This window comes from Manacus candei, unplaced genomic scaffold (genome assembly GCF_025592945.1).
Source record: "Manacus candei isolate 608988 ecotype Guabito, Panama unplaced genomic scaffold, ASM2559294v1 h1tg000150l, whole genome shotgun sequence".
Classification (NCBI taxonomy): Eukaryota; Metazoa; Chordata; class Aves; order Passeriformes; family Pipridae; genus Manacus; species Manacus candei.
The window spans coordinates 879420-892780 of NW_026138198.1; the positions used below are offsets into that span (position 1 = coordinate 879420).

A 13361-nucleotide genomic window follows, 5' to 3' on the forward strand; every position below is an offset into this window, starting at 1 on the left:
GTGGTGGAGTCCCCATCCCTGGAGGTGTCCCAGGAAGGACTGGACGCGGCCCTCAGTGCTCCGGGCTGGGGGACAAGGTGGGCATCGGGCACAGGTTTGGACTCGATGATCTCTTTTTCAAGCTCGGTGGTTCTGCGGCTCAGTGATTCTGTCACTCCGTGACTCTGAGATGCCGGGACTCTCCGGGGTTCGGGGATCCCGGGTTTCCCCAGCACCCCGGGACTCCCCGTCCCCGTGAGGGCCGGGCCCGCGCCCTCCCGGCCGCGCGGGGGCGCTGTGGCGGCGCCCCCTCCCCTGCGCTGCCCGGGGCCGGCCCGGAGGGCGGCGGCCGCCGCCTTCCCACAAGGCCCCGCGCGCCCGCCGCGTCCCCTCAGCGACCCCCGGCCCGGCCCCGCTCCCCATCCCCATCCCCATCCCCGGCCCCATCGCGGCCCCGGCCCGATCCCCGGGGGCGGCCGGACCCCCCCCGCCCTGCGGAGCGGGGAGCGGCGCCGGGCATGCGGGCGGTGGCGGCGCGCCGGGAGGTGGGATGCTGTCGCGGAAGAAGACGCGGACGGAGCTCTCCAAGCCGGGCGAGGTGCAGGGGAAGTACGTGAAGAAGGAGACGAGCCCGCTCCTGAGGAGTGAGTGTCGGGGGGAAACACCGCGGGGGCACCAGCCCGGGGTCCGGGGGGACGAGCCCGAGGCCTTTGTGTGCGGCCGGAGCGGGGCCTGGAGCGGCGCGGCCTCGGGGGGCCCCGCGGAGGATGGGGGGGTCATCCCTGTGTGTGTACGTGGGGGGGGTATTTCTCTCTTTCTCTCCGTATACGTGTGTGTTTAATCCCTTTGTGAGCCCTGGGAGGTGACGGAGGGAAGATAAAGGGAGCCCCGCTTTGAAAGAGAGCGCTACACGCGTCGGGTGCTCATCGTACCCCGGCTTGGTGGGGTTTGTGATTCCCTCGGTTCTCAGCTCCTCGGTTTCGGCAGGTCGGGGCTCACGGAGTCTCCACACTTTGTTTTTGCGTAAATTAAGAGATCACAAGGCCGGGTTGGATGGTCTTGGAGCAACCTGGGCTGGTGGAAGGTGTCCCTGCCCGTGGCAGGGGATGGAACACGATGGGTGGCCTTTAATGTCCCTTCCAACCCAAACCAGTCTGTGATTCCGTGATTCCGTGACCTCTCTCTTTCCAGAACGGAGTGGTTGTTTTCCCGATGTGCTTTGGGAATGAGATAACTGTCCTGCCAGGCAGTTGCATAAAATCCCCGCGGAAGCAAACGCTCCAGGTCCTATCCATGACTCAGCCCGGTGAGGTCACCTGGAATGCAGGAGCTTCCCGTGGCTCACCTGGCTCTGATGCCACAGCCCCGTTTTCCTGGAGCCGGACAGAACACTGGCAAATACCCACTGAAAAGACACTAAGTTTTCTTTTTTTTTTTTTTTTGTTGGTCTTTGATGGCCACCCGAGACTGAAATGTGTTTATTTACTCTGTAATTGCGGGATTAGGTTGGAGTTCCCAGCTAGCAAAAACTGATTTGCTGGCAGGAGCAGGCACTCAGCTTTTCTGGAAGTGTTTGCTGCACGAACAACTGGTTCCTCAGTCAACAGGCAAAATAATTTAGTAGTTTGGTTGCATTGGCTTAGTCCTTAAACACAAAAACCCAACTAATTTTCGTTCTGTTAAGCTGTGGGTGTGTCTGAGGTGTTCATAAATTTACTAATTTATGCTCTTATATACCATGGAGTGATCACGATAAATTTACTGCTGACAGCTTCTGGGGTGCACCAGATTTTTACCCTAAGACTTACATTTTACCTGTAAGAGCTTATTAATAAAAAGTAATTAATAATAGGCACAACCTCATTCTGAATGAAAGCTGTCATTTGTGTTGACTTAGCTGGAGGGAACTGCTTAATTTATACCACACTGAAAGTAAAAGCAGGGAGAGGAGGAATGTTTCGCTTGCTGGGGGGAGGCAGTGAAGTTGTAAAGGAGAGAAAGTGAAATATCTCCATGATAAATTGAGGATTTAGCATGTGCAGAGCGACAGCGTTTTTCTGGCTGAGCCTGATTTTGGGATGGGTGGACATGGTGTGGATTCTGTTCCTGTTTCCACCCTGGATTCCTGTGAGCCTGTGGGCGTTAACATCTTCTTATTCCCAGTTTGTAAACACAGTGTCCCCAGTAAAGTAGTAGCCAGGATACTGGGATTTTCCTGACCCTTCTAATAGATGCAGACCCTGACTGACGCAGCCACAGCACAGAGTGGGTGGTTTGGGGTTTTTTGTTTGTGTGTTTTGTGATGGGTTTGGGGTTGGTTTGGACTGGCAGAACTGCACCGTCCTGGCACCAGTTTGTTGCTGGTGGAAGGTGTGCTGGTTCCTGTTGCACCAGGACACCCTGCAGCATTCCCAGTCTGTTTGCACGTGCATTAAATGGGTTTTACACAGGAATTCCCTCAGTTTTAGGGCGGTGGTCGGAGGCTTTGTGTGGAAGTGCAGGCAGAGTTCTGACTTCTCTTCCCTGCTCTTTACCAGACCTGATGCCTTCCTTTATCCGTCACGGTCCGACCATTCCAAGACGAACTGACATCTGCCCTCCCGACTCCACGCCCTCTCCCTACGCCCCTGGAGGAGATGGAATTGTCTCCAGGAACCAGAGTTTCCTCCGAACCCCAGTGCAGAGGCCGCCCCACGAAATAATGAGGCGGGAGAGCAACAGACTGTCTGCCCCCTCCTATCTGGCCAGGAGTCTGGCTGATGTCCCGAGGGAATACGGCTCTTCCTCCCAGTCCTTCCTGACAGAGGCCAGTCCCGGGCTGGAAAACGGCGACCCCGGAGCCCGGTGTTATTATTATGATCACTTTTACGAGGCCCAGAGGAGGCGGCAGGTGAGCGACCGAGCCCACGAGGACTACAGGTATTACGAGCACAACAGTGAGCTTTTCCAGAGGATGTCCCAGAATCATGGGAGGCACACCTCAGGTAAGGGCTTTTAGGGGTTTGGCTGAGAGTTTGGGTGCACCTGGGTGATGTTTTTAGGAGTTGGGCTGTGTAGGAGGGAGCTGCTTTTCCGTGATGTTTCTGTGTGATTAGAGTTGAGAATTTGATCACGTGTATCCAGAAAGGGAAGATACTCTTTACACGCTCTTTATTTATTAAATAAATGGGATAAGTTTAAGCAAATTTTGGTTTTCTTAATGCCAACTATACATGCAACTCCTCTACACAAAGTTGCATCAGTCCCTGGCTAAGAAGGTATTTTGTTCTTATTATTTACTAGTTTCATGATAGAGAGAATAACCAACAGCTCTGGATTATAACATTGCAGCATCGTTGTTGTTGTTATTATCATTCTATTTTAACTCTCATTGTCTTATTATTTAATGTCATTGTTTTAATTTGACCTCAGTAATTAAAATAATTGCTTATGAATAGTCAAAGGGAGGAGTGATTGCTTTGTCTAATGAGCAAATTGGCATCTGGTCCTGGTCCTTGACTCCTTCCTTTTAGCTTTTAATATTGTTTGTAAATATACCTGTTTTCCCCCTCAGTTTTTCACTGGTACTTGTCTTTGTTTTCTAAAGAACAGCATAAGAAAGAAGAAGCCATTAAATACTACTTTCCTGAAATATTTGATTCTGTATTTGATGCTGCAAAAACTATATCCAAGGAGGAGTTTGAAAGAAACATTTCAAACCTGTAAATAACGTGCCTTCACCATTAAATACATTGTCACTTGTAATCTGCAAACAAAATAGCAATTAGTCTCTAATAAAATAAATCTCCTGTCTAGAAAAATAAACCTGCCAGGAAGAACATCCAGCATTCAATGCTGCTGAGCTCCTGTGTGGAATTAGAACCTGTCAGGGACTTGTGTTTCCTTTACCACAGAAACATTTCCATGAGAAGTGATAGAAGGGGGATGTGGGAGTTGTCAGGCAGGAAATTCTGAAATGCTGAGCTTTTAAGTCTTGCTGCTTTAATCCTCCTTTATTTTGCTAAATGCATCTGATTTGCCTCCATCTCTGCTGCTTGTTGCTCATCCAACAGTCATGAAACACTCACCTGGTGCAGGTAACGAGCATCTGGGAGAGTTGTGCTAGGATAATTTGGGGAAGAGAGGCAGGAGGGCAGGATTTCACAAACCAAGCCATCAATTTAAGTTCAAAATTACTGCACTTGCTGTGTCTGCTGAGGAGACTTCAAAAATTAAAGCTCTGGCCCGAAAGTGGAGGCCAATCTATCAGATCTTCAAAAGAAGCTAAAAGTAGGGCTTCACAGCCGTATTTTTCTCAATTGTAGCAATTTCTTCTTTCTAAATAAACCTTTTTTCCCCTGCTGTTTGTTTACCTGTGTCCCCTTAGCCCTGGAAGTCGTGAAGGAGCTGCTGCTGTTTGTTTGGTCTCTGTCATTCAATCTCATATTTAACATTCAACAGTTTGAACAAATCCTACACAGATTTTGTAAGGGGGGAGGATTTAATCTCGTGCACTTGTAGGGAGAGACAAGGGTGAGCCTTTTGTCTGCCAAAGTGTTTCCCTTTCCTCTGTTTTGTTTTGTTTTTGTTTTTTTTAAATTTATCTCAGCATGGAACATGAACTCTGAAATTCCTCTCTCAGCTTCACCACAGTAAGAATGTCACTTGTGTCCTTCATTTTTCTACGTCTTTTTCAATAATTGCTGTTACTTTTTCTCAGTCAAAGAATTATGTGGCCCAATATAAGAAAACCTTAGATTTTCTTGCTTTCATCTCACCGCGAAGCTTCCTTTTTTTTTTTTATTTTTTGAACCATCATTCAAACCTTGAGTGTTTCCCTTGAGCTGCTACAGTAATTTTTCTTTCATTTCTTGTTCCTTTTTTTCCCCACAGTTCCAGAATCCCGAGGCAGGCCTTTTGCTTTCATTGTCTTTGTCTAAATTCCTTTTTTTTTCTTCTGCATCTGCCCTGCTGCTTCTAAATGTTCGACCTGATCGATATTATTCATTGAGATAATCCTTGGCAAAATTGCCTCATACCTACAGTTCCCAGTTAAAAATCTCTTTATTGGGTGGAATCTGTAAATGCTGCTTTCCCCCCTTTCCCTCCTCTCCCACCCTCCCTCCAAAGGTCAGTTCTGGTACGTTTTGGGTGGATTCCCAAGGAAATGTTGCCCAATGAACACAAGGAGTTGTTGCTGTTGGTGAATATTTCATTTAGTGGTGGGTCCACCGGGTGGTTTTTGGGAAGTGAGAATTTCAGCTTTCACTCAAAATAAAGATTCTCCTCCTTATAATTTGGAGAGAAGTTGCAAACACGTCCTCAGTGAGCTCTTCAGGGTGTTCAGCAAAGCAAGCCCCGTGGTTTTTCAGCAGTTTGTTGACAGCATTACATGTTCTTTCACAAGCATTTCCCCTTGAAGTCATGTTTTCTCTGTCATTATTCAATTCTCCCACGTTCTCCTTTTCTTATTTTCATTAAATTTGCTTTTAATTACCAATCCAGTGTTGCTGATTTCTCTGAACAGAGTTTTCAGTTGAGATACCTCCTGGTTTTATATGTTTACCTACCTCTGTGGCATTTCTTGAACCTTTTTATTTCTTTTTTTTATTTTATTTTTTTTTTTAGTGTCCTTTTCAAACTTATTTCTAAGAGCCTTTACCTGTCTTTCCTGGCCATGTCTTTCCTCTCTTCTAGGTTAAAGTTTTGGGGAGGTCTGTGGTTGAAGTTATACCTACAGTGTAGCTTGGAAGTAACTTGTAACCAAGACCTCAGAGTTATTTGTCCCTGTGTGAGCGGTAAGAACATTCTTCTGTGTCTATGAAAAAATTGCTGAGATTGAAATCACAGTGTGGAGGGACTTTTGGATTGGAATTAGTTCACTGGGATGGCAGAGGAGAGAAACAACTAACGGAGTGAAAGTAGGTTCATCTTGTAAACCTCGTAAAAAATTGCAGAGCGGTGTTCGTGTTTCGTAAAAGAGCAAAATAAATGCAGATTATTACATGAAACCTGTTTAGGGCTAAAACAGCCACACTTTTTAGGTGTTTACACGTCTCTCATTTTCAAACAAGTGGCAGTTCCTGCCCTTTTCTTCCTCTGTGCTGATTTTGCAGTAATTTTGCAGCATAATTCTTGCAGCTTTCACGGTCCTTCCCTGTCATTTCCTATTTGTGAAGTTGTGCTTGTTTGGAACGCCCCATTCCCTCTGACAAAAGAGGTGCCCGTGCTCAGGAAGTTCCTTTGGATGCTTTGGAATGGGTTAGGAGGGCCTGGGACCTGCAGGCCTGTCTAGACAGAAGTGATTGGAGCTGCTCTTTGCTGTTTTGTTGTGACTTGTTCCCCGAAAATCAAACAGTCGGTTCGTCTTCTCTTCCTGTTCTTCATCCCGGTTTGATGAGGGGAAGGGAGAGGATTTTGGCATCCTGGAAAAAGGCTCTCGAGACAATTGGGCTGGTTGAAGACAAACACTGGTTTGTGAGATTTGCCCTTCAGCACTTTGGAATGTGGTTGGAGGCAGCTGTGGGGAGTTCCTGGGCTCTGGAACTTCCCTGCCAACATCAGCACAGTTCCTACGAAAGGGAGACTTTCTCCTCAGAGGTTTTTCTTCTTTTTCCATTATCCTGGTGCTGGGATTTTCCTCCTGTCCTGTCTGCCCAACAGACTGAAGAACTGCCCTTTGCTGACCTGGAAATCTTTCCTCCAAAGGACTTGAACATCTTTCCAGGCAGGGAATGAACGCCCTTCATGGGGCTGGGAAAGCACTGACACATCAATTCCAGTTTCCTTTGTTCCATCCTGAGGGAACAAACCCAACACAACCTCCTTGGCTGAAGAAAACACTCCAGAGTTTTCACATTTGTGACTTTTATTACCTTAAGATACATTTTTAAGAGAAGGAGCTCTTTACAGTGCACTGGAACGTGGTGCTCGAAGTTTAGGGTGGTAATTCAAGACCTTAAAATTGAAGATCCTGTGTTTTAGGAATGGGAGGAAAAAGCAAAGCCTCAAATAATTTCAGCATTGATGTTCCTTAAAAGCAACAGCAACCCCATTATATACCACATAATACCCCATTATATACCACATACACCCCATTATATACCACATATACCCCATTATATATTATATTATATCATTATACCCAGAATTACCAAATGAGGCTAGAAAAGCCCTGAAGAGACATCCTGAAAAGGATTCACCACTGCATAAATTTCAAAGTAATTGTTGACCATCCCTGAGATTTGACAGTGCCACTCAGGGGAGTTTGTAAAGACTCATCCTCTCAAAGCAGAGGAAAGGAGACATTTGGAAAAAGCAGATAATTTAAGCAACTCTGTTCCTTAGGCAGGCAGGAATAATGAGAATTTCTGTCTTGTTTAGGTTCAGGGCTCAGACCTTACCTGGAATTTAAACTCAGAAGAGGGTCATTCCTGGCAATATGCCATGGAAAAGGCAGTGTCAACAGTCCATGGGTTTAGGCTGGAGCTTGGAACTTTCTCCTTTGGTTTATATTTTGGGAAAGATCACATAGGAATTTACTCTTGGTGTTGTTCAGTCTTATTATTGATACTTACAGGTGTATATATCTAAAAAAAGTCAATTTTCCTCTTCTCATTCAGAATCACAGCAGGAGCTTTTTCTCTTGCCTGTGTATCCACTCTACCTCAAAGGAGCATCTGCTGAGGTTTCTCAGGAAAACCAATATATAATTTCTTTTGATCTCTCTAATTGAACTCCATTTACAGGAAAAAAAAAAAGTCTAAATTGTACCAATTGTTGATTTTAATGCCACAGTGGGTTGGTGGCTTTAAGGCACCGTGAATATCAACATCATAAAACTTCCAACACAGAGAATATCCCAACATGATTTTCAATTTTAAGGGGAAAAATAATAATTATACCCTGAAGTATATTTGCAGCCATCAGTTCATAAATCTGGCCTTCAATTCCATGTTCATGGAACACTGTTGATATATAAGTTTTACTTTAATGGTGTGGCCCTGCTCCTTCATAGATGAAATCAAAATGGCAGATATATATTTGTGGTCTGGTATTATTTTTGTTCTCTGCATCTCAGAAATTAAACAAACAAACAAACAAACAAACAAAAAAGCTGCTGTTGGGAGAATCCAGGGGAACTTCTGGTGCTGAGGATGGATGGTGCAGCTTTTAATGCAGTCTTCCAGGTGTTGGGAAGCATCAGCCTTTACCCCGAGGAATAAATATAAATATCTGTGTATTTGCTGAATTTAAGGTGGAGGAACTGTAAAAAACATGTGCTGGTTTGAACAGCAGACAGAAAACAGGGGTGGGGTTTTTATCCCCAATTTGTGTTTCAGATCTCCTGGCAGTGTTGATTTAATGGTCGCTGTTAAAGAGTGACTATTCTATAATAACATAAACATGTAAATATAAATAGTCACGAGAGTACAGGAAATTACAACCAGTTAATTGGAGAAAATCCAGGGTGTTTTTTTTTTTTTATCCAAAGTATTTTCAAGAAGCTGAAATGTTTGTATTTTGTCGGTGGAATGAAAACCAAACAAATGACATCACTGTGAGGGGCTGGAATATCCTCCCTGCCCCAGGACTTCCAGAGATCAGGAAGCCTCCAGGATGTTTCTTTTCTCTGGAAGTAGAGGTCCAGGTTGCTTAAATCCCAATTAAAGGTGGACACAGCTTCCCTTTATAGGCTGACAAATAGGTAAGTACTGAAACAAGAGGGAATCCTTTAAGGCCAGACAGTTCAGAACATGAAAAAGCTGGAAAAATATTTGTGGATGAGCTCAAACTTTTGAGGAGCAGTGTGAGAGGTCTTTAAATTTATTTCATATTTCTCCCTTTGCTTTGGAGCCTTCCTGTAACTTCTCTGTTGATGAATGCCATGTTTTATTGGGAAATAACCCACCCAGTTTTCAGTCTGTCATTTTGGGTGAGAGAGGCTCTGCCTTTCCCTTCCCTTCCCTCAAAAAACAATCACACAAAAATGCTATTCCTGAAAAACTGGAGGAAAGGGGTGTATTCCCATCAGTAAATGTGGGATGTGTGATGGAGGCACTCTCTGACTCCTAAAAAAAAGTGGGAAAGGTGGCTCCCAAATCCCTTCTGCTGGCTGTGGGAAATGGTGACACTGATGATACTGGGATTGATTAGATGCATTTGGTCATGGGATGAGAAGATAATTGGGAATTTCTTTGGAGCCAGAGGCTGTTTAACTGCAGAACTGGAGGAACCAAGGGGGTTCCCTGAAAAGGATTTAAAAAATGGAGTTGAACTTGGGCTGACACATCCAGGAGGTTGTAGATTCCCAGGAATGGAAAGAGACCTGCAAAATTCTTGATGATGTCACTGGGGTTTTGTGGTTGGGGTTTTTTTGGGGTGGGTTGTTTTTTTTTTGTTTTCTTTAATTGCCATTATGTCTTTAATTTCAAGCAGCTTCCTAATTATCCCTAGGAAAGGACAGGAAAGGAACTGTGTTTCTGTAGTGCATCTCTCACCACCCAGCACGTTAATTTTTAAAATTTTGAAGTGCCAGTGAGCAGTCTCTTAAATTCAGTGGTAGATAAACCCCAAGTGTGTTGTGTTTCCAGGGAAGAGGTGGGAATTTAATCACCCACTGATTCCTGTCAGCCCTTCATGTCCCTCCTCTCTCGTTTTCCCTGATCCTGTTGCTGTTCTTCACTGGCTCACCCAAAAAACATTGTTGGGGTTCGGTGATTTTCCTGGATAGTTGTAATTTCTGGCTGTAACTAGAAAAAGAGGGGTTTTTGTAGATCAGTGGTGCAACTGTGTAACAGTGTGTTGACAGAAATGATAATTAAAAATGATAATTAAAAACTAAACCCTGATCCTCCCGTTTTTTTTCAGGCATCGGGAGAGTTGCTGCTACATCTCTAGGAAACTTAACAAATCATAGTTCTGAAGATTTACCTCTTCCTCCTGGCTGGTCAGTGGACTGGACTATCAGAGGAAGGAAATACTACATAGATCACAACACCAACACCACTCACTGGAGCCACCCTTTGGAGCGGGAGGGGCTCCCGCCGGGCTGGGAGCGCGTGGAGTCCGCGGAATTCGGGGTCTACTACGTGGATCACATCAACAAAAGAGCTCAGTACAAACATCCCTGTGCTCCCAGGTGAGGCAGACAACCTCCTCCTCTGTGCTTGCATTTCCCTTAATCCAGTTAAAGTGGAACTGGGTTTGTCTCAACGTGCCCAAACCTTATTTTTAGAACCCAGATCTTGAGGAGGAGGTGTAATTGTCGGGGTTTTGTCTCGTGCTTCTGTCACAAGTTTGGAAACAGGATATTGCTCCTCAGTCACTCCAACAAAGCAGCTCTTCAGCTGTCAGTAAAACAGCAAAGCTGCTGGGAGCAGAATTGAACTGTTTAGACTGGAAAGAAACTTGATCTGATGCTCACAGAGACGGCTGAAGATCTGAAATGTGAATTAAGTCTTGTCTGGAATGAAAATTGGTATTTTAGCTACTTGTATTTTCCAGGTAAAGCTAATATAAACCAAATCCAACAGTGAATTCCTGCCACTCAGTCTATTTTGCTGGTACCCAGGAAGAGAAGGTTTTTTAACATGTGGCCCAAAAGATAAATGTATGATATATATTGTATATGAATGTATGAGAAATATAGGAGGGTGTCTTTATATGGAATAACTCATCAGCTGCTGCCTGACTGCATTTGTTCTGACATATTAAACGGTGGATTATTTGGCTGAATCAATACTTCTTTAATGTTTTAGAACCAGATCTGATGCTTTTTCTGTGCTCTGGTGGGTGGGTGTGAGGGCAATTTCACCGAAACAGCAACGGCGAGCCGCTCGGTGCAGACCTGCCGAGGCAACACGCCCCCGGTGTGGTTGCACCACCAGCCTTTGCCCACATTAATCTGTGTATAAATGCCACAGTAAATCCAGAAGCCAGTGCTGTCAGTGTGTCAGGTGCCCCCCAGAGCTCACGGCTTTCCCTGTGTCCCCTCCCAGCGTTCCCCGTTACGACCAGCCGCCCCCTGTGTCCTACCAGCCGCAGCCGGCGGAGCGGAGCCAACCCCTGCTGGTCCCTGCCAACCCCTACCACACTGCTGAGATCCCAGACTGGCTCCAGGTCTACGCCAGGGCTCCTGTCAAGTGAGAGTTTGCCTTTTTTTTTTTTTTTTTTTTTTTCCTTCTGCAGCTCACACTGAGAAACTAAAGAATTTCCATGTAAAGTAAGAACTCGTGCTTATGTCTGATTTTGTTGCTCACAGAAAGTTTCTCACATTTGCTTTGTTTCAGGCCTTACTTGAAATCATCACAGCACTTCTTGCAGCTCAGAGGGTGGAGGGTGGGATTTACTTTCAGTTTATCTTTGTGAGAGCGGCACCACGTGCTTAGAAACTATGTGAAACATCTTCAGGGTGTAACTTCCTCCTGCCTGTCTTGCTCCTTTTTAAAAAAATGCTACTTTTCTTTCACCTTTAAGAATTTTAAATCATGGGATCATGGAATAACAGAATGGTTTGGGTTGGAAGGGACATTAAAGATCACCCAGTGCCACCCCCTGCCATGGGCAGGGACACCTCCCACCAGCCCAGGTTGCTCCAAGCCCCATCCAGCCTGGCCTTGGACACTTCAGGGATCCAGGGGCAGCCACAGCTTCTCTGGGCAACCTGTGCCAGGGCCTCACCACCGTCACAGCCAACATTTCCTCCCCAATATCCCATCTAACCCTACCCTCTGGCAGTGGGAAGCTATTCCTGGTTGTCCTGTCCCTCCATGCCTTGTCCCCAGTCCCTCTCCAGCTCTCCTGGAGCCCCTTTAGGCCCTGCAAGGGGCTCTCAGCTCTCCCTGGAACCTTCTCTTCTCCAGGTGAACACCCCCAGCTCTCTCACCCTCTGTATTTTTCTCAGTTGTTTTATTCTTTTCAGTTCACGGGCTCTCCAGTATTTCTGGAGTCCTGGTGTGATTTGAGGGATCGTGCCGGGATTGTTCTGACTCGGTTTCCAACCCAACTCCGTTTTTGCCTTCAGCCCCCCAAAAACCCCCAAACCCGCCGATACACCCCATCTAAACCCTTTTTCCTTCCCCCTCAGGTATGACCACATCCTGAAGTGGGAGCTGTTCCAGCTGGCGGACCTGGACACGTACCAGGGGATGCTGAAGCTGCTGTTCATGAAGGAGCTGGAGCGGATCGTGAAGCTGTACGAGGCGTTCCGGCAGGCGCTGCTCACCGAGCTGGAGCACCGCCAGCAGCGCCAGCAGTGGTACGCCCAGCACGGCAAGAACTATTGACCCCCCCATGGACTCTCTCTCAGTAAGGACACTCAACAGCTTTAAAAAAAAAAAAAAAAAAGGGGTTGTTCGGTTGGTGGTTGTTTTTTTTGTTTTTTTTTTTCCCCACTCCACACTCAAAACTCTGAAAAGAAAAGAAAAAAAAAAGTGCTTTTGTTGAAAAGGCAGCTTATTTTTGTTGACGTTGCACCTTTGTTATTATCCTCTTGAGTATTTTTCTACATGTATTATGTGTTGTTTATAAAAATGGAGATTGTTTGGTAATCCTTTTTTTTTGTTTGTTTTTCTTCCTTCCCCTTCTCTCCATGCAAAGGAGTAGTTTGTTATCCTGAAAACCAGCGTGGAGTCTGATCAGAGCCCTGATCCCACTCTCTTTCCTCCCAGTCAGCTGCAGTATTAAAAGCTGACTTATATATTTTTTAAGGGCAATAGATGCAACTGTGTGTGAAATGTTCCGGCTTCCAAACCTTGTCCAAATCCAAATGACTAGTTCAGGGTGTGTTTCCCTCAGGATTGGGGATCCCTCTCCTGAGAGAGCTCTGCTCTTTGTTTACAGCTTTAATGTACAGAACACCAACCCTGTTCCTGTTCAGGAGCACCAGGAGCTGATTTCTCCCATCAGATCCGAGCCTGAGTTGCCTTATTTTTTACTTCAGATTTTACTACTTGTTTTCACTCAGAGGGGGAACACTTGGGACCTTCCTAAAGACCAAGATCTCTAAGCAGAGTTTTTTAAATCCTGGCTGAACTGCATTTCACAAAAATCTGACCCACTCTGGTGGGAAGGCAATGGCATTGTCACTGTGCCACCCCACGGGGAAAATCAGGGATGTAACAGCAATTACTGTTCTTTTTTAACGAGCTTTTGTCTTGTATTAAAGCTCCTCACTTGGGGAAAATTTTTAATTGTCCACTTACCCTCTCCAGTATTTCCATCTGGTTCATGAATTGTCCTGAAATGTTATTTATGGATTCTTTTCAGTGCAATAAACACTGCAGACAAAAAAAAAGTACATTTCTTGTAAATCCTATTCATTCAATAAAAATCATTTTGTTCGATGAACGAAGGGTCGTGGGACTGGTTTTTGGGCCTTTCAGAACATCAAGTAAACTGCT

At 45.6% G+C, this 13361-nt stretch overlaps 1 protein-coding gene across 2 annotated transcripts; it reads left to right on the forward strand.

Annotated features, from left to right (window-relative positions):
* The first annotated feature begins 321 nt into the window (after window positions 1-321).
* Window positions 322-13241, forward strand: SAV1 (salvador family WW domain containing protein 1). Of its 2 annotated transcripts, XM_051772189.1 has the most exons (6): window positions 322-623; window positions 2517-2963; window positions 9829-10099; window positions 10959-11102; window positions 12047-12267; window positions 12802-13241. In XM_051772189.1, the coding sequence occupies exons 1-5, from the start codon at window positions 530-532 to the stop codon at window positions 12243-12245; spliced, it is 1155 nt and encodes a 384-aa protein (XP_051628149.1). In that variant the 5' UTR covers window positions 322-529; the 3' UTR covers window positions 12246-12267; window positions 12802-13241. The 2 variants fall into 2 exon arrangements, with proteins under 2 accessions (XP_051628149.1, XP_051628148.1); XM_051772188.1 differs by lacking the exon at window positions 12802-13241 and having other exon boundaries at window positions 12047-12509.
* The last annotated feature ends 120 nt before the right edge of the window (window positions 13242-13361 follow it).